Raw genomic sequence first — 21,501 nt, forward strand, 5'->3', positions numbered from 1 at the left:
TTCGGTGTGCCCCCAAAAATTCGAACCATGATTATGAGCAAGCCGAAGAAGTGCATTGGATCGAGTTTCGACACGTTCATCCTCGGTAGTAGCATCCAAGAAGGAACCTATTTTTTTCAAATAATCAGTGGGCAAAAAGGAGACCAGCAAAAGGATAAATAAAAAAGTACGACAGAGATAATGAAGCACACCTGCCATATCCAAGCTAGCATCTGTCAGCAGTTGAAGCATAAAATTCTCTCGAGACGTGGCTGCAGTAGCTTCAGCAACGGCGGAGTCCTTTTCAGCTATGGCATCCCGAGCTTGTTGGAGTGCAATTTTCTCCCTCTCGGAAGATTTCCGAGATTGTTCCATGAGCATAAGTAATTGTTTCTTCGTGGATTGCAGTTGTTGCCGAAGTTCATCCAAATACTGTGCCGAGTTCTTACTCGAAGAATCTTCAATAAAACCGATAGCGACAGGTATTTTCTTCGAGCGCGAGGAAGTGGGTAAAACATCGGAAGGACGAGGAGTTGCAGAATAGTTGTCAAAAATCAACTGAAAATAAAAGATTTTTGACATCAATCATCCAGCAAATATAGATTTCGATTAAACATTAAAGTATGTACATCGCTATTACAAAAGAAAGGTCCCTACTGGAGTACTGAAGTAGTTGTCGCCAAAACTACTAAGGCGACAACATCAAAAGATAGAACTAAAAAAAAGGGGGACAAGGTGGTCTACTTGACCTCCGGCTTGGATGCGCTTGGAGCAGGTGCTAGTTTAACACCAAGGAAAGAAAGGATTGGTCTTGCAGAAGGCTTGGCAGCTCTAATTAGAGATTGTCATTTCTTTGTCTCCAGCTCCCCTATAGGACCGGGGTCCACAGTTCACTAGAGGTGTCTCTCCCATAAGATAAAAGCATGTTGGGTGAACAAATTACGGTCGGGCAATTGACAAATAGAGAAGGGCATAACAATGCATATACATGATATGATAAATATAGTGAGATTTAATTGGGCATTACGACAAAGTACATAGACCGCCATCCAACTGCATCTATGCCTAAAAAGTCCACCTTCAGGTTATCATCCGAACCCCATTTAGTATTAAGTTGCAAAGCAACAGACAATTGCATTAAGTATGGTGCGTAATGTAATCGACAACTACATCCTTAGACATAGAATCAATGTTTCATCCCTAGTGGCAACAGCACATCACAACCTTAGAACTTTCTGTCACTCGTCCTGAGTGTCAATGAAGGCATGAACCCACTATCGAGCATAAATACTCCCTCTTGGAGTTAAGAGCAAAAACTTGGCCGAGCCTCTACTAATAACGGAGAGCATGCAAGATCATAAACAACACATAAACAATAGATTGATAATCACCATAACATAGTATTCTCTATCCATCGGATCCCGACAAACACAACATATAGAATTACAGATAGATGATCTTGATCATGTTAGGCAGCTCACAAGATCCAACAATGAAGCACAATTAGGAGAAGACGACCATCTAGCTACTGCTATGGACCCATAGTCCAGGGGTGAACTACTCACTCATCACTCCGGAGGCGACCATGGCGGTGTAGAGTCCTCCTGGAGATGAATCCCCTCTCCGGCAGGGTGCCGGAGGCGATCTCCTGAATCCCCCGAGATGGGATTCGCGGCGGCGACGTCTCTGGAAGGTTTTCCGTATCGTGGCTCTCGGTACTGGGGTTTTCGCGACGGAGGCTATTTGTAGGCGGAAGGGCAGGTCAAGAGGCGGCACGAGGGGCCCAGGTGACAGGGCCGCGCGGCCAGGGCCTGGGCCGCGCCGCCCTGTCATCTGGCCACCTCGTGGCCCCACTTCGACTCTCCTTCGGTCTTCTGGAAGCTTCGTGCAAAAATAGGACCCTGGGCGTTGATTTCGTCCAATTCCGAGAATATTTCGTTACTAGGATTTCTGAACCAAAAACAGCAGAAAACGACGAAGCGGCTCTTCGGCATCTTGTTAATAGGTTAGTTCCAGAAAATGCGTAAATACGACATATAATGTGCATAAAACATGTAGGTATCATCAATAAAGTAGCATGGAACATAAGAAATTATCGATACGTTGGAGACGTATCACTGACTATCAGCAATCAGCGCGACGGTGCCTTCAACGCCAATCTTCAGACCCTCTTGGCGAAGCTTTAGCCCAAGATCTTCGGGCCCGTTGAAGGTTTTGGCGAGTTCCACAAAAGTAGAGGGGGACTCTTTCTTCGGGAAGAAGTAGGGGAAAAGCTTCAGCAAGCTAGCTTCAGCGTTTTCAAGACCGTCGCGCGCTTCATCCCCATGAATCTCGACAAGAGTCAGCGCGTCGAGAAGCTCGTCGCCTTCAGGACCTTCAATCTCATATTCCTGGTGAGTTCTCCCTACAAATAAACAAAGAGCCGCATAAAAATAAAGAATGCAGGTGAAACGCGAAGTAATCCGAGGAAAAGCAAGGATTCAAGAACTTACTGATAAAACGTCGAGTATGCGACTCCAAGCGGGAAAGAATCTCTGCCTCTCGAGCTGATTGCCGAGCTATGTTATTACTCAAGGAAGTTTCAGCGTTATGAAGCCTCTTTCGAAGATCTTCAATGGTGGCAGCATCCTTTTCAGCTTTCTGGCGAGCTTCTTCGCTCTGCTCCAACTTGACATCAAGAGCGTCTGCACGCTTGTTGCTTTCCGCAAGATCTCCTGGCAAAATCGCGACAGATAAATACCATGATAACACCATGGTACACATGCAACAAAGGAACAGGAAAATAGTACCTTCGAGCTTCTTGGTGTAGTCACGATACCCGACAAACTGGGTACCAAGACGAATAAATTCCTTCATCAGAGGCTGAAGAAACGACCAAGGAGGAAAAAGAAGTCAATATAGCCAATATAAATTCGACAACATTTAACATGATCGAAGTATTGAAAGATTCAAGACTTACATCATCCAATGAAGGTGTCGAGGAACCACCAGGAAATTGGATAGACTCCTTGGATGGCTCGACCCTCGCTCTCTTTGATGGAGAGGCTCGGGGGCTCTCAACTGGCGGCGGTTGCACGATGTCCTATTGGGGAAGAGAAGTTTCATCCCCATCATGTTGAGCTTCCGACACAATCAAAGTACACGACATACTCGTTCGTGCAGCAGCGTCAACAGTTTGTTCTTCTTCCTCGTCATCGCTACAATAAAATGACGACAGTATAAAAAGCAAGAGACAAGAAACATCAAAACAGGAAAAGTAAAGAGTAAGGAGTAACTTACGAGCTGACGAGGGCATCAGTATATGGATTAAAAGCTGCCTTTTTATATGAAGGCTCAACTTCTTCGGCTTTGGAAGTGCCGGAATTTTTCACTTCATCTCTCTTCCTCTTCGAAGCATGAGGAAGAGAGTGTGTCGAGGCAGTGGCGTCTGACTCAGCAGAAGCCGCGGATTTGTGAGAACCCGCGATTTCAGTAGCAGGGCGCGCAGTGCTTTGGTTGTCATCATCGACAACAGCACGGTCCTTAACTTCTCCACCTTCAGGAAGAGGAGGAAGAGAAACAAGGACGAGGTGGCCCTGAGAAAAGAAAAAGTGTCGATAAAAAGGCGTTAACAAAATAGTAATCGACAAATAACAAAGCCTGAGGAAACAATACAGTTATTAAAAGGAAATTACCTCGGGAAGGGGTTTGGGAAGATCCTTTGAGAGCCTATCGACATCTTCTTCACCAGCGTACCTCCAGAAGGGGTTTTTGCGAGCCTGGAGAGGCTGCACTCTAGTCCTAAGGAAATAGGCGGTGATCTCAATACCCGAAAGTTCTTTGCCGCGGGTGTTCTGTAGCTCATGAATGCGAGTCATCAGCGCCTTTGTCGCCAATTTCTCAGCCTCGGTAGCTTCAGCATCCCAAGAACGACGGCGAAGGATTTTAGCTTCTCCGTCAAAAGGGGCGATGTTCTCTTCCGCCGGATTGGAGCTTTCTTCATGGATGTACAGCCATTTTTTCCGCCAGCCTTGGACGGAGTCGGGAAATTTGACGTCGAAATAATCGACTTCAGAACAAACACAGATAACAACGCCGCCAATGTTGTAGGCGACGTTGTGGTGGCTATTGCGGCGGATACAAAAGATGCGTTTCCACAGGGCCCAATTGGGTTGGACCCCGAGAAAGCACTCACATAGTGTGATAAAAATCGAAATGTGGAGGACGGAATTAGGCGTCAGATGATGCAACTGAAGCCCATAGACAAAAAGGAGACCACGGAGAAATTCGTGGATTGGGGGAGAAAGTCCTCGGATGAGGTGGTCAACGAAACTGACCCGGTAGTTGATTGGAGGCTTTGGATAGCTTTCCTCCTTGGGGAACTGGAGCGCGTTCTCCTTCTTGCTGAATCCCATCTTCTTCAGCATGTTGATATCTTGGCCGGAGATCTTGGATCTCTCCCACTCGGCGCTTCCCAGATCTGTTGATGTCATCTTTGATTCTGGTGTGCTATGTCTAGTCAAACGAGCGCGAGGCGGCATCAATGGACTTAGCGGAGAAGGGAGAAAAAGTGCTCGAGCGCTTGGAGTAATGGGAGCAAGGGAGAAGTTGCAGAGGAGAAGCAGAGATGCGGCGCGAGCGAAAGTGCTCAAGGAGGAAGACGATGGCTTTATATAGCGGTGTGACGGACCGTCGCAACCGTTGGATTGGGAAGTAAGGATACAAATGGTAACCACGTGGACAAGGGGTAAAAATGTATTTTTACCGGGAAGTGAACAGACAGGCGATATAGTATAAGTGCCAGAAAAAGCGGAGGACGTGTGTCCCCCACTTGCACGACGTGTCAACTGGACAGGAAAAATGGACCCACAAGGCAGTGAAAAGAGCGGTTTTCGCGTGTTTCCAATACAGAAATCGTGGCTATCATCAGCAATGACGTCATTGTGGAAAGAGAAATACTCAACTAAGAAGCCAGGCGAGAATATCGACAATGCAAGATTATCTCGAGAGCCTTTGATCAAATACAAGTTTTTGCCCAAATGCTCGGGGGCTACTTTTGAAAAATAGAAAACTTCGAATATGACAAGAAAGAAATGGCGAGAGCCTATGACCAAATGCAAGCATTTGTTCATAGCCTCGGGGGCTACTCCCATCGAGAGCGTTGGTCGCGCACCCGAAAGATATAAAAATATCGAGAAGGATTATAAATATAGCTGCAGAGGATACTAATCTGTGGAGCCTACACCCAAGCACAAGTTCTTGGCTGTAGCCTCGGGGGCTACTCCCATCGGGAACGCTGTTCGCGTGCCCGATGAGTTTTTATCAAAAGAAAGAAACAGAAGAGAGTATATTTCGAGTTACACAGATAACTCTACATATACTCCCATCGGGAAGACAAAATAAGTCATCAAATATGACTCGATAAAATGTGCTATTCCAACAGCCGAAAAGCACTCGACAATATATTCTCAGAGCGCTAAAAGTCGCGACAAAATCTCTGAATGCCGCAAAACTTTGCGAAGGTAAGACCCCAGATCCGTTCTGAGCGGCGTGGCACCGTCTCTGACGGCGGATTGCTACTTTTTTCCGTCTCAACAGATGCGAAGAAAAATCCTAACGGACGCGTTAGATACCCGATAAAATATGACTGGGACTCGACAGAATGGTAAGACCTTAAGCGGCACCTGTCGAAATTTACACCAGTATCCCGAGATCATGTCCAGGGACGTGATCTTGAAGTAGGTTTTTGCGGATTGCCACTAGAGCGATTAACTAGTACCGATCCGTCAGATGAACTAGCCCCAACTACCGTTATCCCTGTACAAAATAGTATTTGCATATTGAAAGATTATGTAATGAATAAAATTGGAGATTTTCCCTGATTCTCCGATTCAAGAAAAATCTCGGGGGATACTGACATAGGCACCCCCAATGGGCCTGCCAAAGATGGTACCCAGGGTTTATTGAAGGCCCAGGACTCGAAGAATAAGAAGATTCGGAAGCCCATTTAGTTAAGGAAAGATAGATTGTATTAGGAAATATGGAAACTTGTAATCTTACGGGTTGGGTACGAAACCCTCCCGAACTCTGTAACTTGTGTATGACGGACGAAGAAAGAATCGAATCTACTGTCAACAGAACCCTATTTTTCATAATCGGCGAGTACTTTTCGGCTGAAACCCTCGAGATCTACTTGCCCTCTACTTCTAGCAAAACCCTAGTCTACAACCCGTAGGCATTGACAAATTAATCCTTTGTCAGTCGTGCCTCTCCGAGTTCGTCGCGCGAGGCCACACTGATGCACCTCGGCCGCCGTTCTCCATGTGCTTCCGGTGCTTCTCTTGGTGGTTCCGGTTCTGGTGTTGGTTCTACCTCTGTTCACCTACACCAACGTCTGATGCCTGATTTCTCGGATGATGATCTCTCTGCACTTTAGGTGGATGTCGAGCGCTTGTGTTGTCGATGTGTATGATACTTTCTACCATGTGTATGATGACGATGATACTTGCTACCTTGTGTATGATGACGATGATACTTGCTCCTTCTACGTGATGATGATGAACTTCTGATTTGATTACTATTTTTACTGCTAATTATTCTATGATTTAACTGTTATTTTGATGTTGTAAACAAAATAAAAGAACAAAATGGAAGTACATGTGCCGATGGCAATGCCGTCGATACAGACCCTTCGTTTGTGCCAAATGGCAAGGTCTGATCGCCGTCGGCATAGTTGGTGCAACAAAAAAATTGGCCAGCGGCAGGGTTTTTAGGGCGCGACGATAGTTGTGCTGCCGTCGGCATAACGCGAAGTTTTGTACGCGTGGCAGTGTCTATGCCGATGACATTACCTTCAGCACGAGGCCTTCCCTGTGCTAACGGCTGTTAGCCCTTCCCCAGGCCCACCTGCAACTGTGCCGACGGCTCGAACAGCCCATTGGGCTGAGCCCATTGGGCTGAGGTCTATGCCGACGGCTGCAGTTGTGCCGACCGCCAAGATGGATGTGCTGAGATCATATTATGCCGACGGCGAAGTGCCGACGGCAACCAAAGCAGTGCTAACTGCTAACGGCTGGCGCCCGTCGGCATCTTGCCTGTTTCCTGTACTGAGTAGCTACCATATCATGAACATCGGTCCATAAAATTACTTCTAAAAGAACGGCAAGAAAGGTATACTGTTGATGAAGTAAAAGCGTAAAACCATGCACACGGACACTTGGATCATTAGTTAGTTCATTACATGGAGCGCCACGCTCTCGGTCAAGCGACTACGGCCGGGAGCGAGAGGGTTCCGACGAATGGGAAGTTGAGCAGCGGCAGGGCCACAAGCTGCCGCCGCCCCGCCGCGGCCGCCATCTCCATCAGCGCCTTCCTGATCGGCCGCATCAGCTCGGCCACCAACCGCCACTGAACCAGCCGCGACACGGCCAGCCTGCACCCGCCGCCGATCCTGCGCCGCCCGCCCAGCCACACCGTCGTCCCGCCACATCGCTGCCGACGGCGCCGCCTCAGCTGCTGTCTCTGCCGCTCCCTCGGCGTGCCACACCAGCGCGCCACCGCGGCCAACCTCGTCGGCATGCCTAGAGTACAGTACCACGCTCTGTTCTACTCTGCTACGTTAGCTCTGCTGGATCGTGGTGTGTGTGTCGTGTGCAAGAGCTTATAACTCCGCTCTTTCGCTTAGATGCGTGTGACTCGATCAGTGAAGTTCCGATTTATAGAGGAGCGAGTGAGAGAAGGCAACCATTAGGTATCTAGCTATTAATTAAGTAGGTGATACCATTTGACGTGCTAATAAAATTTATAATGATTAGTACATCTTTTATGGTGTATTGTTGAAAAAAAAAATTATAGCCTGCGGTGATGATGATGGCGTGATGATTTTTCGCCACTGGGTGGTAGCTAAGCTTTTTTTATAGATGAAGCTAGCTAAGCTAATCAAACTCAGCACAATACTTGCTAATATTTTCATGGCATGGGATGCAGCGCCAGTGCCCCAGTGTACATGTCCAACAAGTAAAGGGTGTGATCATGTTATCCATACCGTAGCTACAAATTAGGGAAGATCAAGTAAGTCTTTATGAGAAAATAAAGATTAATTGGTACTATATATACTTATATACTCCCTCCATTCTGATTTGGTCTACATTCTAGAGAAAATAAGATAAACTAGTATTGCATTTATTAGTATACTTAAATATATAAACAACCAATCGAAGCAACATTGAAAACAACAACACCCAATAATGAGAGGAAAACCACTTCAGTTTCAGTGTTGTTGTTGACTAAAAGCTAGAATGTTGAGTATTTCAGAATAAATTTTAGGGCTAGAATGTAGACTATCTCAGAACGGGGGGAGTATACCGCAACATGATAACGTTAGCTTAAAAAACACCACATGGCCAATTCTAAGGCTGGCTAAATCATTCGAGAAACTTTAACCAGCTCGATCAGTCACTAGCTTCCATTTTAGAACATGGCCTACTGCTTAACTTTAACAATCTTGACAAATTTATAATGGGTATAATACGAGCGTGCTGCCAGCTAGCTCTTGGTGAGGTCGAAGTAGTACCAAGTCTTGGGATTTCGAAGGGAGATGCTGAGAGAGCTTTAGAATTTCAATAAGGGCAATCTAGGCTTGAATTAGATGGGATTTGCTTTTGTTTACTGCCTAGCTGGTCCTTTTCAGGTACCTACGATTAGTTGATGCTACACACTACACGTACCGTTGTAGCTTCTTGGTTTCCTATCTCGTCCCTTTCATGAGAGATTTTTAAAAACATCTGTAGCTGTGGTGGCATAAAAGGGAGCCCACCAATTAATCAGACGGTTGGATAATTTACAGTCGGTTTGATGATTGGAACTATGCATGTGTAGTACAGTACTATATATTTAGATAGGCAGGCTTTGCTCATCAGGGCCTGGTGATGTGTCAAGAAAGAAAAGCCTAAATCGATCACTTCTTGTATATTAGATTAAGGACGAAAGTAGGAGAGAGATTTGGACGCTGGTGTGAGATGGTTAAGAGCGTGCCAAGGTGGATGGATAGATATGGACTAGCTAACTAAACTAGCCGCGTGACAGAATGTACGGCTGATATGGAAAATAACTGTGCTGATGTCTAACAGCTTAGCTGAAAAAACAGAACATGGCACAGAATTAACGCCAATAATCGAAATACGATTTGGACGGCCAACCGTTTGGCGAAGCGTGGGTGGCTAAATTGCGGCTTATGCCCCCTTTGTAAGCAATGCTTGGAGTTTCGTGAAGGATTGGTTGGAAATTACCGAGGGCAACCAACAAATTTGGGCAAACCTCTCCATTACCGAATGGTGGGAACTCATGGCGGGAGGTTTCGCCCAAAACCGCAAGGCCATGGCTTCCGTCACCCTACTTGTCACTTGGAAAGTGTGGAATGAGCATAATTCTAGGGTTTTCTGTAACAAGAGCGCTCCGTCCCATGTAATCTTAGATAGGATTAAGAAAGAGGCACGTTTATGGGTTCTCGTGGGCGCCAAAAGATTGGGTAATCTCATGCCGGGAGAGTAATGCCTTGTATTTTGATCCTCACATATACTTTCTGTAAAAAAAATTCTTAATCAATAGATTGAGGCAAAGCTTTTGCCTCCGTTTCAAAAAAAATAAATAGGAAATGGTTCAATTCTCGCAGAAATCTTTGTAAAATTATCAAGTTCTAAATAATGTTTCTACAGCTCGTGTTTGTAACTTTTTATACTTGATCGAAAAGGAGAGAAAATTAATTAAGCCAGTAATGTAGCTTATTAGTCAGGCCTGTATGAAGGACTAACTAGTCAGCCAGGTGGTTAATGGTTAGGTCAGGGGATTGCCTATTCGCTAGGGCATTGACATTGCTATTTTTTCCTGAATGAATGGAATAGAAATCTCATGCTCCGGCCACTTGCAGGAATGGCGTCGCCGCCCCACCTTGGCTAGATGACTAAAATAACGCAACATAGCCGTATCTGGCTTAGTTTCAACTAGTGCCCTGTTTTGTCCTGGTAGCTGGAGCTTTCTGGTAAGCCAGATTGACTCCAGCGGCCATCAATTTGGTCCATGTGTAAATTCTACTAGAAAATTAGTCTACCAGGGTTGTCTGTTTCTAAAGATGCCTTATCTTTTCTTATTTGTAAGTTGTATCCATGCAACATTTATTTAACCAATATATGATTCTCTAAAAGAAGTCTAGAATCAACAGGAAACAATCTTAGGTTTATCCAAAGGTCAAGACAGTCGAATTTCTAGTTAGGATGAAAGTCAGGAAAGTTAATTTTAGGTCTATGAATTGTCAAAAGTTGTATCTTTTCATGAAAGAAATAGCATAACATTGTCCTCACATGACAGGTTAGCAGTCGCCAGAAGTTGTGGCCTTGTGGGCCTTGTGGTGCGGATTTCCCTCCAACTGTTTACATATGGCAAACTGTGCTTCACCCAACTGCGACCCCAAAAACTTACCGACTCCGATACCTCCTGCCGGTAACGTTTACAACGTTGGTTCATACAGTACTTCAAATTCCGCTTAATTTTGTTCGTGAACTTATCTAGAAGGTGTTGGAAGTCGGCTCTATCTTCTACTAAAGCGTTGGCCATGGAGGTTACACACGTGGCACACCTAACAAACCTCTCAAAGTTCCAGATAGGGCAGACCAAGATAGGTGCAAGGAAACTGAGAGATCTACAGGTCGTAAAGTTAATCATTAGCTTCAGCACGTCCCGTCTAAACACTGGAATTACAAGCCTTTACCCTGCAAAATCAGCAACCCAAGTGTTCAAAGCTCTACCAGTTTTGGGGATATTATAGGAAAACCAAGGATTTCAGAGAGAGCGGACGTGTTTCATCTGGCATTATTGGCAGCCTGCCATCAATACTCCAGAGAAACACAAGACCAGGACATGATTCGCTTTTTCATCAACAAACCTCTCTAACTAAAGCTTTGGCCATGAAAGAAAAGGCTACTCGAGTCCGTTAACTCAGCATGCATTCACTATTAAGGACAATCACAGAAATACCCTGTATCAGTAAGTACAAAATGACCAATCGTTAATGGCACAACAACCATGTACAACTACGATATCTTGAAAGTGGGGCATAATTTTTTTTCTAATATTACCTACTACAGTATAGAAAATCAATCCTGTGCAGTTACACATGATATCAGTTAGTTGACAGGTCGATACAAACAGAACTGTTAAGAGCCTCAGAAGGGATGGACTAATCACATCTCGATGTCCTCCAATTCTGGAAGGGGAAAACGAAGTATGGCCGCTATTCCTGTCAGCTGCGCTAATTCTGTTCAAATATATAGAGAAAATGCAACCTCAGAAAGCAGGAACATTCCAGTGCAATAAAGCAATCTTCTTGCTTCAAAAATTATGTTATAAACTGTAATCTTTATTTATTACTCCCTCTGTCCCTTAATATAAGATGTTATTACATACTCCAATAGAGTAATAACATCTTATGCTAAGGGACAGAGGGAGTACTTCTCTTTGCCACATTTCCAATAGAGTAACGTTTTATTGCATTCCAAATATTTTCATTGAGTGTAGCGTGAAATGAGCCATTACGAACAAAGTGTATGCCGTATATACAATAGTGGCAGGATACTCACGATCGCCGGAGACATGCATTGAAGAAAATATGTACACCGTACCACCAAATTTCTTGACTGATTCAACCAAGTTCACATACTTTTTCCTGGTACGAATGTCTGTGTTCCTATAAGTGGAAGCAAAAGGTTATATTGTTACCACTGAACTTCAATATACATACCGACAGTTTGGTATAAAACCTAACGTTCTTCACTTTTCTGCAAGTTCATAAAACAGCCACTGGGAGAATATTACAAGGCAGAAAGTTCAGTAACTGGGCAATAACTAAATAAGTAAATAGCAAGGCTGTACAAGTAAATTAGTTGCAACATGCAACTCATAAACTCCTGTTTCAACTCTCAGATCATAATCGGGAGATGTGTATTCAGCTTGAAGCCACTCATCAAAAATGGAGTATGGGACCTTAATTGCTATGCCAGACTACTAAAAATAAACTATTGAAGGAGAAACCTACTCCCTCCGTCCCGAAAAGGGTGCACAGATTTATCTAAATTTGGATGTATCTAGACACAATTTAGTGCATGTATACATCCAAATTTAGACAAATCAACATCCTTTTTGGTACGGAGAGATTACTATTTTTTCTTGTGGGGAAAAATATCAATTCGAAAATGTACAAATAGTAAATGCCACAAGATAGAGCTGCAGCAACCAGCTCATGTTGCAAATATAATTCAATTCAACAGAACAGGATATATCAAAATGTTTCCTAGTGAGGTTTGTCATTCATCTATAGCAGGTTAGGCCAGCAAGTTAGCTAACCTAATGCAATGGCCACATTGCACAGTCCTGTCACATTAAGACTTATTTGTCGAATTTTTATATCCCCTTTGTTCCAATACCTAACCAATCACAATTTTCGAACTAGAAACCATAAGGGAGGCCCTGTCCGTACATATTTATTATCATAGGGAACCGTAGAGACAACAAATAACATTATATCATCAGCTCCCTAAAAGTGACTTACCGAAACAAAGTATCTGTCATTAGAAGAGTCTGGATTGCAAGCCGGTCATTTGCAATCTCAACATGCTTAGGTCCATAACAAGCTCGGTCCGAATCCTACAGTTATGTAGCAAATGTTGAGGTTTAATCAGATATGCTAGAAGTAAGCACAATTAATACCTGCGAGGTATAAACATATAATACCAGCACCATAACTATTCCTCTGATATGAAATACAGGTGTATATGTATAAATGTATGCATGGTCAATATCAAAGCAGTAGCAACATGGTCAGTATGAGATAAGTTGCATAGTACTGGACATTTCAAAAGCCAATAGTTGCAAGTTCGCTTGTTTCAAGTGGCTTACATTACTAAGCATAGCGAAGAACTCCTTCAAAGCTTGGACCTGTAAATTACAATAGAAACATAAAACAAAAGAGATATGAGAAGCTATACTTAGAATATGTTTTCAAAGTGTATGGCATGTTGTAGTTGATCAAGGTAGGGAACTGTTTCAAAAGGAATTGTATGTGTAAGTGTATATATTCACAAACACAAAGTTCTAAATAAGAGTTACCTCCTGTGCCGCTTTTGTATCTTTTATCAGTGGCATCACACCTGAGCTGTCCAAAACGTCCTTCAAGCTATGCCTATATATAGCACAATACAACAGAAAAAAAAATCAACAGCAACATTAGGATTAAACACAGAGTATGGGAAAATAGAAAAGCGGTAGATACAAAAAAAACTAGTCACTCATTTAGCAAATATATATCAGTGGAGAATTACAGTATTCCAGAATAATCATACAACTGGTCACACAAAAAACATACCACTTGCATCAGACAGATAAACATATTAACAGTACCACATCGGGCAAGTTTCTAACAAGTCAGAAACTTATAACTACCTAAATGCTATTCAGAAGTTCAGAAGCACAACCTAAATAAACGGCTAAAATAGGTGGAGAATTCACAGCATCAAATGAACAAGAAAACATAGAAAAACTCACTTGTAACCCGAAGGTGCATGTGCAAGAATAATGCGTGATTTGTTCTCAACTATTACTCTTAAGTCTCGCCGTGCAGCTTCAAGATGCATGTAATCACGAAACTGATCCTGTCAAGATAAAGAGAGTATAGAAGGATATATGAACAGATATTATTTTCATGAATAATAGGGACCAAAACTAAAGTAAACCAACAAGTAGCATATGTTTCAAGTTGGAAACAAGTGTAAATGGTAGACTAACATGCACTAACTACATTGCCAGGTGCAACAAAAACCATGATAATTTTATCATACATGATGCAGGAATATAAAATTCTACAACATGTAATCAGCAAATTCTCAAGTTATCCATATAAAAAGGACGATGAACGATGTAAACCATATGCAGGTGGTGGATATTAGTGTTACACACTAAAGTTGGTAATGAGATTATCAAAGAGGAAATGAAAACATCAGGCTTTGGGTACTCTCTTGGTACATGGCATATAGCTACAGAACATACCAGTGCTGACATATGTTATGATCAGAGCAGCATATAAGCTCCAGACCTTTTCCATGATGCATGATTCATTTTCCTATTTAGTAGGTTATTAACATTAACTTGTTGGTTCTTAATATACCTATCAAGATCGACTTAGAAACTGTTTAAAACCGGTTGAGTTAGTCCTTCAGAAACATTGACGAAGATGTTCTCACAAACATTTTCCTTCCAGTCTGTCATTACCTTAGTAAAACCTGGGCTTGCAATCACAACACATTTGACCACCTCGAAATCAATGTGCTTCAGCAAAGCCTGCAGACAAATAATGTAATGCATAATAATAAACCAATTCATGTACGAATGTTCTCATTTGCTTATGAACTTAATAGATATTGTTTACTTACTTGCAAAACATGCTCAAAGAACTTCTTGAGGGCCTGAATAAGAACAAAAGGCTGGAAATTCACTTGCAAATAGAGAAGACAAAGGAAATTCATGTTATCTGAAAAGATTTATCATACCGATTCGTAACCAGCAATGGCAGGTCCATGTTTCCTAGGTATCGATGTTTCAATACGTGCTCTGGTTGCTGTTATGCTGTTTAAAGCAGACACGGCTAGTAAGTTCAATGCAAAGGCAGAAATGACACAAGCCATTCAAGATGGACAAGAAATAAATTATAAAAAAAAAATGCCATAATCTATATGGAGGGCTCAAAGTTCTTATCTAGGGAAAATCACATTACAAATCTGCTGCTGTTCTGTAACTATACAAGGTGCGTGAATATTGAAGATAGGTATCCAGCGAACTGACAAGTGTTAGCGTTGTCTGATATTCTAGATGAAATCAGTATTCTCAATTTCTCATTGCATTTTCATGGATTTGTCTTCTTGGAAATACTCAACGTGAGACTATGAGAAAACTAGACAAGTTAATTGTGAAGGTTATTCTATAAAATAATCATTTAGCATGAGCATGGGACCTAATTATTTAAAGCAATTCAAGAAGACAAAAAGAAAACAAATATTATGTTGTTCAGCAAAGGGGGAAATGCTTGTACATACCTTTTCCCAATGAGGAATACGTGGGCAAGTCCTTCTTGCATGAGAATAACTGCTAGATCAGCACTTGCAGTAGGATCTAAAAAAAGGTTTAGATGCACATATTAAATACATTGTTTCTTGTCAAGCAGTAACAACGAAGCAGATAATGATAAAGGCTGTATATCTGTCAAAGATAAATCACATACCACATGCTTGTTGGATGGTATCTAGTGCTAACCAATCCCAATTTTCCTACACAAGTGGAAACAGTATTAGTTAGATTTTCCGAGTCATCCCAACTTTAAAATGATTATAAATTAAGCCAAAGGGTACTTATCATCAATTGAAACTAAGATGGTAATCCCAGAGTAAACAGGTAAAAAAATTGTGCGCACCTTTCGCAGAACAAAAGGTCTCTTCAGCTCAAGCTCTAAAGTATGAAACTGGCCAATCTTCACATGATCATTCTCAGTAATATTTTTTCCACGTACGCGTAAAACATTCCCCTCGTTGTCATAATCTACAGACTATAACCAAGATAAAGGATCGTGTCAGCTATCAAACCAGAAAAACATATATTTTTGATAGCACTGGAAACAAGAATAAATATAGCACAAGATAGAGATGTCAGAGTGTATATCTGAACTACAATTTTCGAGTTCACAAGTGCTGATACTTGGTTAGGTGCCCATTATACAGCTATATGTTATTATTCTAAGGCAGAGGCAGAAACATGCATATGATATGTACATGATTAAATCACGATTATGTGAGCCATTTCAGTACATATGTGACTGATATGCTCTAGAATCAGTAACAACTCTAAGCTTCAGCAGTATGTTAATCCCCTCCCATTTTCCATATGTGGGTGTGGGAAAGTAGGCTGTCTTGCGAAATGAAGATGATGATGATTTACTAATGTTGAAAGCCAAAATGGCTACAGCTGGCGTCACTGAAAAAAGCTACTGGGTGCAGATATACATATGGTGGTACTCACCTCAACTTCAATTTCCAACTTGAGCTTCACGCGCTCCGCGTCACGCCCTCCAGAAGCCGAATCTCTCAGAACTTTCCTGGAAATGAAGAGAAGATGATGACCAATTATCAAGGGGGTAATGAGTTTCCTAGGGATACTGGAAGGCCCTTGTTAGTATTTTCTCTTTTCCAAGGAAACTGGACGGTTGTGCAAGAATAATCGGGACAGAATCTTGAACTATCACAGCCATACTATCATGAAGGGCAAATAACTTGTCACGCGAATGGCGTACTGTCAAGTAAATTGTCATACGGATGGCCTACAATCCCCCAAACCACTAGCAAGGGCTGGGAAATGTTCATCATAGCCAGCTGCACCTTCAATTTTTTTCACCTGGCAAATCATGTCTTCTATACCCATATAGTACTATAGTAGTAACCTAGCCTAGCTCTGTTCCCAGTACCAATCGTGAAACGAGATCCATAAGAGCTCAAAATTAACAACCCCAAAGCGCTAAACCCGGGATGCGTAATCGCAGACGTTCCCGCACCTCCCGGGGGACTGACTGAATTCCTAAGATATAGCGCGTGAGCTGAACCCAAAACCTAAACAAGCACCACGCGAATGGAGAACCCACCGGACAGTGACGGCCTGCAGAGTGTCCCCGACGGCTATGAGGTTGTACGCGTGCCACAGGTCGTCCTCCTCCTCCGGCAGCAGCTGCAGACACACACAGGAGCGCGCTAATCAGCAGCCACACCGGGACATCCCGCCGAGACCGATCAAACAGAGCGCAAGGAGAGGGGGCAGACCTTGGCGGAGCCGGGCCCGTTGCGGGTGAGGTTGCGGTGGACGAGCTTCATGGCCGCGGCCGCCGGAGTCTGACGGGCAGGGCTTCCGCTCGCGGTTTTTGCTCTGGACGACGGCGGCGAGCGGCGAGGGGATTCGCGGCGGTGAGAGGAGACTAATCTGCTTTTTTTTTTCCTCGGTGTACTTTTTCAGTTTTGGAATCCTCGATATCTACTGGGCCGGGCCCTGCCCGATCTACTGGGCCGGGCTGAGGTTGATAGAGCTCACGTCTCTCTCTGTGCGTTCCAAGAGGGTGTTCGACTTCGAATCAACCTCCAAGTTCGTCAAGGTGAACCCGATTTCTTCCTTTTTAATCGAGATCTTGACAAAGCCAAAAGGATTGAGGAGCTGCCACAGAAGCGTAGACGAACCGATTTCGATGGTAGCGATGTTGACACCCAACCCGACAGACCCGAGCTTCGTATTACCTTCTCTTCTGTGCACCGAGCACGAGCAGATTGATCGTATGTACGAAGAGATCAAGAATCTAGCGACTTCCTTCTCCGCTACAGACAAAGATGGAGTTGATGATGATTCAGTGAGACCCGAGCTCAGCAACGAGCGCAACCTGATCTGCCTCTCCAATTTGCAATCAATCGCCGAATGTATTCACATGCTCCGCAGTTTGGAACCATCTCTCCACTACGGTCTAGGCAAACTGGTTGATGAGGAGGAGATGAGCAGCAAGGGAGAAACTGTTCAGGAGCCGGTGCTGCTGGGCGGAGAGGAAGAGCACGAGATTGAAACAAAGTCTGAATCGTCGACGGCCAGGATTGAGGTCGAGGAATTTGATGCCTACCGTAACAGATGGGAATTGTTATGGCGCCCTGCCAGAAAATTTGAGGACATGAGTGAGTAAACGAGGCCCACCCTTCTGTCGATTTTTTTCAGACGCATTTTTCTCACACGGAGGCAAATTTGTTTTGTTATTTCTCCACATCCGAGTCTAGCCATAGTATGATACGGTACATGTTAAATTTCCAAACAAACACTTAACTTGGTAAAAGTCGAGGAGATGAGTGAGTAAACAACTAACTTGCATGTTAACTGTCTCTTCATTTTTTATATTTTATTCTCCTTTTCTATTCCCTATCACTGCATTCTGTGCAAGCAAACCTATTTTTGTCCAGTCTACACCGAAGAAATTTCCTTATAGCATATCGCCAAACTGACCATTCTACGCAAAGAGGAGATCACCTGGTCACTTTGTAGTTCATGTTAAATTTCTAACAACCACTTCACGTTGACATGTAGCTTTATTGAGCCCGATGGTCTTCACGCATTGCACACCAGGACACAGCCCATGGGCTGCTATTGTCGGGACTTCTTTGCAGATATACTCGGTTAGAGTTGCGGAGCTACACCAGGTCGAGGGAGCAGACCTAAGTTGGCCCCTGGAGGTATATGGTGTAGTTGCCGCCCGAGACACGGTGGACAACAGCCGCAACCCAATCTTCCTTCGTCCAAGATATAACTGTCAAATGCTCACTCCACATGTATGTATCAACTATAGTACCGTTCTTTTCCTTGCTATGTTTGTCATTGTTGTTTAGCTTATTGCAAGTGATAATGCTTACAGGATCCTTTTTTGCACTTGATGGGTCCATCTCGTGCAATTCTCTCTACGGACCCTGTTATCATCGAGATACAACTGAAAGTAAAGGGCAGAGCTAAGTCTGAAGATAGGAAGTTGATCAGTAAAGTATGTCACATCAGCGGTGAAAGTTTTGGGACATTTCTTGTGAGGGACGACCACTGTGCGATAGAGTTGCGTTGTGAGCAAGTTAAGCAGTCCGTTCAGGCCACTGTCTCGCGTGCCCGCCTTGTTGAACGGGGTTCATTGCCTTCTCAGTTTGGTGGCCTAGTTTTATGTTGCTCACTTCCCGATGGAGCTATTGAAGATGCTACAGACCAATCTAAGCAAATTGTGATGCTTGATTCCAAAGATGGAACACTACCGATGGGTAAACACCAATGCTTTGATATGTCCAGGAGTGTTATTGCTGTAGAGTTAGAAGGAAGACTAAAAGTTACCATTGAAGCATATGCACCATCTGGTACCATCACCGGACATGTTCTCTTCACACCTCAAAAGTGCAACATAACCAAAGCTATATGTTATCTTGGTTACTCTTCGGTGGAGATTACTATTGCTTGGTCCCTTCTCCCATCTTCGAAGAAGAGCTCATGTCAGACCCTTTGACAAGTTTTCCACCTTTTATGTCTCTCGTTGTCGAAACATTTGTTCACTAGGAGTGAGTGATCATGTGTACACTTGGGTTGGTACATTTAGTATTATGTGTGGCATGTTAAATTGTCGGTCATTGTGACATGGTATGCTAATTTACTCTGATAAAGTATTTCTTGGTGGAATGCTTTGTGAACTATTGTTAATCATCCATATCGTAATTCTTAATCGGCCGCCTTTACTTGCACCAAATATTGATTTGCCAACAAGATAGTTAGCTATTTAGCGTGAAACTGGCTGAGTTGTGCTTTACGATTTATGTCCTTCATAATTTATTTTGTGGTTTGATGGTATCATTCTAATAAGTGTATGAATTTGGAGTTCAGGTGAAGACAGTGAGCTATGTCATGGTGGACGTAGTAGGGCACTTTGTTGAAGTGCGTCTGAAAATTTCTTTAGAGGCACTTTATCACTAATTGACAAGGGTTTAACTAATCAATGTCTACGGATTGTAGACTTGGGTTTCGCGAAAAGTAGAGGGCAAGTAGATCTCGAAGGTTCAGCCGAAAATGTGCTCCACTATGAAAACTAGGGTGTATGTTGACAATGAATTTGATCATTTCTTTGTCCCTCGGCTCCCCTTTATATAGGAGGTGGAGCCGAGGCTTTTGTATCGTACAAGTTACAAACTTCGGGAGACTATCCAAGTCCTTCCCGCACAATTACATGACTCTTAATCCCTAAAATAACTCTATCTTCCATATACTTACTAGGCTTCTGGGCCTTGAAAACTTCTGGTCGTAGGCCTCCAAATATTCTCGGGTACCTTATTCGGCAGGCCCGTTCGAAATGCCTATGTCAGTAGCCCCCGAGATTTTGTTTGAATCATAGAATCGAGCAAAATCTCCAATGTAGAATCAAATCATGTCTTTACATACTAATGAGTCGAATATTTCTGTTTAACGTCTATTTTGTACAGGGATGCTGGTAGATGGGGCTGGTTCATCTGACGGATCAGGTACTAGTTAACTGCTCTTGTGGTAAACCCGCAGAAACCTACTTCAAGCTCAAGTCCATGGACTTGAACTCGGGATACTGGCGTAATTCGACACGCGCCGCTTAAGGACTTATCGTCAATCGAATCCCAGATAACGCGTCCGCTAGGATTTTTATTCGTATCTGTTGATACGGATAAAGTAGTTGAGCGCATTCGGGTGCGATACCACGCCACACAGGATGGATCCTGGGACTTACCTTCGTAAAATATTACGGCATCCAGAGTTTTTACCACGGCGGACGCGCTCTGAGAATATATTGTCGAGTGCCTTTATCGGCTGCTGGAATTGCTAATTTTCTCGAGTTGTTTAACGACAATATCTTGATCTCCCGATGGGAGTACATGATGAGTTATGTGTAACTCGAAGATGTACGATGATAATTCCTCTTATGCATTTCTATTTTTTGTCTTGTCATCCTCTTGTTTTTTCTCATATTTCATCGGGTGCGCGACCAGCGCTTCCGATGGGAGTAGCCCCCGACGCTACAGTCGAGTGTTTGCACTTGTTGTAGGCTCATCTTTTGCTATTTTTACCAACCTTGTATTTTGTCTTTCGCCTTATCCTCTTATCAGAAGTATATACAATGCTTCTGATAAGAGTAGTCCCCGAGCATATGAACAGATGCTTGCATTTGATCATAGGCTCCCGAAGTTTCTCTGTTTGAGGACTCGAAGATTTGTTGCCGCTATCTTTTAATGAAACCACTCGAAGCTTTCTCGAATGACATTGCTGCTGACGATAGCCACAATACCCATCTTGGAAAGCCACGACTCCTGTCACCTCACTGTGTTATGGGTCCAAAGCTCTGCGCCATCGACACATCGCGCAAGTGGGGGACACACTTCATCCGTAATTTTCTATTTTTTCGATGGTGCAATAGAAGTCGAAGTGGGGGACACATGTTCTCTATTTTTCGACTTCTATTGGTTTCCCTTGTGTACTCACTTTCTTGTCTTCTCCTTGTTTTGCGCTCTGTAGGATCACCAAATTCTATCTTCTCTTCCCCTCAACCTGAAGGTGGAGAGGTGGATGGTCGAGTCGTTGTTACCGACAATTCGCAAGAATCCTCTCTTCCTGAGAGTGAAGCTGCGGAATCTCAAAAATCCGCGGGTTCCTCCGAAAAAGAAACAGGGCAGAACAACATTTTGAGTCTGGTCATTCCATCTCTCCTCCTCTTGCCACTTCTCCTGATGGGCGCAAGAGGAAGAGAGACAATGTCAAAGATTCCGACGCGTCCAAACTTGCCGAAACAGCTGCCGAAGAATCTTCCCCGGAGGAAAAAGATGCCTTCGACCCTTTTGCCGATGTTGGTGCTGTTAGCTCGTAAGTCGATCTTTTCTATTTTTGTATGTTTCTTTT

General features: G+C 43.4%; 2 protein-coding genes across 2 annotated transcripts; one reads left to right on the forward strand and one right to left on the reverse strand.

The window, feature by feature from the left end:
* Nucleotides 1-10,942: 10,942 nt before the first annotated feature.
* Nucleotides 10,943-16,981, reverse strand: LOC124676626 (protein PELOTA 1-like). The gene is made up of 15 exons (XM_047212666.1): nucleotides 16,860-16,981; nucleotides 16,685-16,767; nucleotides 16,069-16,144; nucleotides 15,467-15,598; nucleotides 15,278-15,323; nucleotides 15,093-15,168; nucleotides 14,550-14,625; nucleotides 14,433-14,465; nucleotides 14,272-14,340; nucleotides 13,549-13,655; nucleotides 13,114-13,186; nucleotides 12,904-12,942; nucleotides 12,557-12,651; nucleotides 11,589-11,695; nucleotides 10,943-11,266 (listed from the first exon to the last, which is right to left on the reverse strand). Exons 1-15 carry the CDS (start codon nucleotides 16,908-16,910, stop codon nucleotides 11,193-11,195), a joined length of 1,137 nt encoding a protein of 378 aa, XP_047068622.1. The 5' UTR covers nucleotides 16,911-16,981; the 3' UTR covers nucleotides 10,943-11,192.
* Nucleotides 16,982-17,284: 303 nt separating this feature from the next.
* On the forward strand, nucleotides 17,285-19,214 carry LOC124670969. Its single transcript, XM_047207426.1, has 3 exons — nucleotides 17,285-17,747; nucleotides 18,151-18,392; nucleotides 18,476-19,214. Exons 1-3 carry the CDS (start codon nucleotides 17,285-17,287, stop codon nucleotides 19,097-19,099), a joined length of 1,329 nt encoding a protein of 442 aa, XP_047063382.1. The 3' UTR covers nucleotides 19,100-19,214.
* Nucleotides 19,215-21,501: the final 2,287 nt, after the last annotated feature.

The sequence above is a fragment of the Lolium rigidum genome, chromosome 7 (genome assembly GCF_022539505.1).
Source record: "Lolium rigidum isolate FL_2022 chromosome 7, APGP_CSIRO_Lrig_0.1, whole genome shotgun sequence".
NCBI lineage: Eukaryota > Viridiplantae > Streptophyta > Magnoliopsida > Poales > Poaceae > Lolium > Lolium rigidum.

Coding starts and splice junctions, on each gene's coding strand:
- LOC124676626 (XM_047212666.1), bottom strand. CDS start 16,910: ATGAAGCTCGTCCACCGCAACCTCACCCGCAACGGGCCCGGCTCCGCC. Junction 15,324..15,466: donor GACCTTTTGTTCTGCGAAAG/GTGCGCACAATT, acceptor CCACTTGTGTAG/GAAAATTGGGATTGGTTAGC. Junction 12,652..12,903: donor TCTTCGCTATGCTTAGTAAT/GTAAGCCACTTG, acceptor ACATAACTGTAG/GATTCGGACCGAGCTTGTTA.
- LOC124670969 (XM_047207426.1), top strand. CDS start 17,285: ATGTTGACACCCAACCCGACAGACCCGAGCTTCGTATTACCTTCTCTT. Junction 17,748..18,150: donor CAGAAAATTTGAGGACATGA/GTGAGTAAACGA, acceptor GTTGACATGTAG/CTTTATTGAGCCCGATGGTC. Junction 18,393..18,475: donor GTCAAATGCTCACTCCACAT/GTATGTATCAAC, acceptor TAATGCTTACAG/GATCCTTTTTTGCACTTGAT.